Genomic DNA, 3488 nt, shown 5'->3' on the forward strand with positions numbered 1-3488 from the left:
GTGGGTTAAAGAAGAGGAGAGGTGACAGTGTCAAGGTAGAACGATAAGATTCAAACAGAACACAGAAGAGGGCAGGAGGACAAATCTACAAACAGAACGACAACAGTGTCCTTCAACTTGAAAGTGAGGGACAACAGTAAGGACAATCAGCAGTAAAGAGGCAAAGAAGCTGCGTTAGATGCAACAAGTATTGTGAAAAGTATTGTCATCCAAAACTTAAGTTATAAAGTGTGAAGTGTGATGGCACCGCAGGTCGTCAGCTCACCCTTCCTGAAGCCTTTCTTTCTGAAGACACCACTAAGCGTTGCCAGCCCTCGACGCCAGCGACGACATACATTACCTGCCAGCGAGTTCCGTAATCTCACGCCACAGGATGCCATCAGTGTATTTGAGATAGAAAGAGAAGGTAAGCAGTTTCTTTGACAATTTCTGAGTGTCAGCAAACCTAGTGTGTTTGGAATAGGTCTAAGCAAAATATAGAAGCTCAGTGCTGAATTTAGTTTAAGCAGCTCTTACAGCTTGCTGAACTTTACCCACTTGCTCCATCAGTGAAGAAGGCACAATGTCTCGAGGAAATAGTTGTATTTAGCTCATTAGTTTAACTTAGTTAGCAATAGATTGACGCTGTGCAGGGATGTCACTGAATTTACTTAATTCCAGATTTAGTTTTTAGTAGCTAGATTTAAAATTCAAGTTTACATAAACCTTTGCGATTTACATTTAAAATTCAGTTTTACATTTACTAGAGTATAAAGACACCAAAACATTTGTCTTTTTTAAAAAAAAAAATTTAAGTTTTTTTATTATGCACAGAGCACTTTGAGTTTGCACATTTGGACTTTTGAGCCAACAAAGAACAGTATATTAGTTAACTACATTAGTTCACATAAAGTATCAATGAACAATTCTTTAACAACACTTATTAATCTTGGTTAATGTTAATTTCAACATATTTTACACTCGAAAAAAATATTTTAGTATATTTATAAGATTTATGCATTTCAAATTCATAACAAAATTCTATTAAACTGAATTGTTATTTTTAATCAATTTAATTAATTAAACTTAAAATACTATTTGATTTTGTGAATGATTACTCAGTTCAGTTTTTTTCAGGAATTTTGTTGTGAAGTTGAACTAACGATGAACACATTTTTAAACAAAAAAGTTTTATTTTCATAAATTAACAACTAATATTAAAAATGCTATAGCATAATATTGTTTATTGTTAGTTCAAGATACCTAATGCATTAACTAATGTTAACAAATACAACCTTATTGCTAAGTGTTACTGAAGAACATTTTGGATATTTCTGTTTATAATCCCCCACTCCCAAACAAATGGGAGTGAGTTCAATTTTTTCTAATTTCAATTAAGCTTAAGTCATTTGCAAGTTGCAACCACATTCAACATTAGTGACCAAGGCACAAGATCTACTTAATTTGTATGTATAAAGAATGTGACATTTTTAAAGATGGATTGGCTAAATCTGGCAAAATTTTGTATTTGTTTGCAGCGCACTTTATTTTACATTTGGTGCCCCATAAAGCATAGTAAATACACACACACACACACACACACACACACACACACACTAGAGCCTAATAAGATACTATTTATATGATACTATAATAATAGTATACATTTTGAGTAATAGTTTTTAATTACTTTTATCATTTTAATATAATTATGATTAATTTGACTACTGGTAATAAGATAAAATCAATAAAATATTGACACTAAACTCTAAACTCACTAAAGCACTTCCCAAGTTCTTCACTTCGAACACTAGTAGAGTAGAGTTTAGTCAACAGGCTTATTTGATTGCAGTGAAACAGATCAACCGTGCTGATCTGCGGATAATCCCGTTTGTTTTGTATAATAAAGGAGGGTTGACTCACCGCTGTATTTCTCCCATCTCTCTCTCTGCAGCTTTTGTCTCTGTTTCCGGAGAATGTCCACTCACCCTTGATGAGGTACTCAGTTTCCTGGGTCAGTGTCCTGAACTTTCTCTTGGGTGGTTTGAAGAGGGCCAGCTGGTAGCCTTCATCATTGGATCTGGCTGGGACAAAGAGAAACTTGAACAGGTGAGAAATTATATTGCAACCTTTGAAAATATTTAAAAACACGTCTCATATGAACGATCTACCCACAAGTTGTGGTAAATGCACACAATAAATAGATCCCTTATATACTTGACTGCATTTCTTTCTCATAATATTGTGTAAAAGCTTGAAATTAATTTTGTGACAAATATACATTGTGACCACATTTCCTTACAAAACAAACATTTGAATAATAATAATAATAATAATAATAATAAAAACATTGATTGAAATTGAGGAATTTGACCATTAATGAAGTGAAACCTCATGAAGCTGGTTGAGAGTTTGTACAGGGCCACAATGTGAAGAAGCTAAAATATAAGAGAGTTTTAATTTGTGTAACATTTTTGGTCACAACATAACCATATTTCCATTTGTGTTATTGCATGGTTTTAATGTCATTAATGTTAAGCTTTATATAGCTGATATATATAAGGCTAATATAGCTTATTAAAACACATCACACCACCCATCCATAGCAGATAACAAGCACATGTCTTGCAGTTCAATGGTCTTTTAATGTTGTACTTAGATTCTAATCTTCTTTTGACGATCTGATCCAGGAGGCCTTGAATACACACGTCCCTGACTCTCAAGCAGTACACATCCATGTGTTGTCTGTGCATCGCCACTGTCGGCAGCAGGGCAAGGGCTCCATCCTGCTTTGGCGCTATCTGCAGTACCTGCGCTGTCTGCCAGGCCTGCGCAGGGCACTGCTGGTCTGTGAGGAGTTCCTGGTGCCCTTCTACCAGAAAGCTGGCTTCAAGGAGAAGGGTCCCTCCGCCATCACTGTGGGGACATTAACCTTTACAGAGATGGAATATCAACTGGGAGGTCAAGCCTATGCACGACGGAACAGCGGATGTTAGATGCTTTAGGTTAAGGCACATCAGATCCTGATAAAGGACATCATGATTAGATTCTGGACTCTGAGGTCTACCCATAGTTAAGGACTCAAAGCCCTACAACCATCTGAGCAAAGAACCAGAGACTTATCTATGCACTCATTTTAAGAGGTCAAAGCACTAATGTTCTGGCTATACAAAGGCAACAATGCATTAAGATTACAGAATCTAGGACTGTATTTTTTATATATATATATATTCTTCAGGCAAAAATTCTCAACACAAAAATTCAACCATTCAAAAAGCAATCAGGATCTTATATCATTCCTATTAAAATTGAGATTTTGTCAAATATTTGTATTTTTTATAACTGTATAAACCTTTGGATAGTAGTAGTCCGTTGAATGTTGAATAATTTTTAGAATAAAATCATGTGACAATGTGTTTTGAAATGCAGTTTCTCTATACACCATATGAACTTTGTTTCATGCAATGTAAACTTTAGTTAGAATATCCATAAACTTTCTATGTGGCATT

General features: G+C 34.9%; 1 protein-coding gene across 1 annotated transcript; it reads left to right on the forward strand.

The window, feature by feature from the left end:
* LOC127449977 (serotonin N-acetyltransferase-like) lies at positions 1-3393 on the forward strand. Its single transcript, XM_051713646.1, has 3 exons — positions 1-406; positions 1934-2088; positions 2670-3393. The coding sequence occupies exons 1-3, from the start codon at positions 241-243 to the stop codon at positions 2973-2975; spliced, it is 627 nt and encodes a 208-aa protein (XP_051569606.1). The 5' UTR covers positions 1-240; the 3' UTR covers positions 2976-3393.
* The last annotated feature ends 95 nt before the right edge of the window (positions 3394-3488 follow it).

Source organism: Myxocyprinus asiaticus, chromosome 13 (assembly GCF_019703515.2).
Source record: "Myxocyprinus asiaticus isolate MX2 ecotype Aquarium Trade chromosome 13, UBuf_Myxa_2, whole genome shotgun sequence".
Classification (NCBI taxonomy): domain Eukaryota; kingdom Metazoa; phylum Chordata; class Actinopteri; order Cypriniformes; family Catostomidae; genus Myxocyprinus; species Myxocyprinus asiaticus.

What these genes read in the sequence shown, in the direction of transcription:
- LOC127449977 (XM_051713646.1), top strand. Translation starts at nt 241, where the DNA reads ATGGCACCGCAGGTCGTCAGCTCACCCTTCCTGAAGCCTTTCTTTCTG. An exon ending in ATTTGAGATAGAAAGAGAAG is followed by an intron (nt 407 to 1,933) that starts GTAAGCAGTTTC and finishes CTCTCTCTGCAG; the next exon opens with CTTTTGTCTCTGTTTCCGGA. An exon ending in ACAAAGAGAAACTTGAACAG is followed by an intron (nt 2,089 to 2,669) that starts GTGAGAAATTAT and finishes GATCTGATCCAG; the next exon opens with GAGGCCTTGAATACACACGT.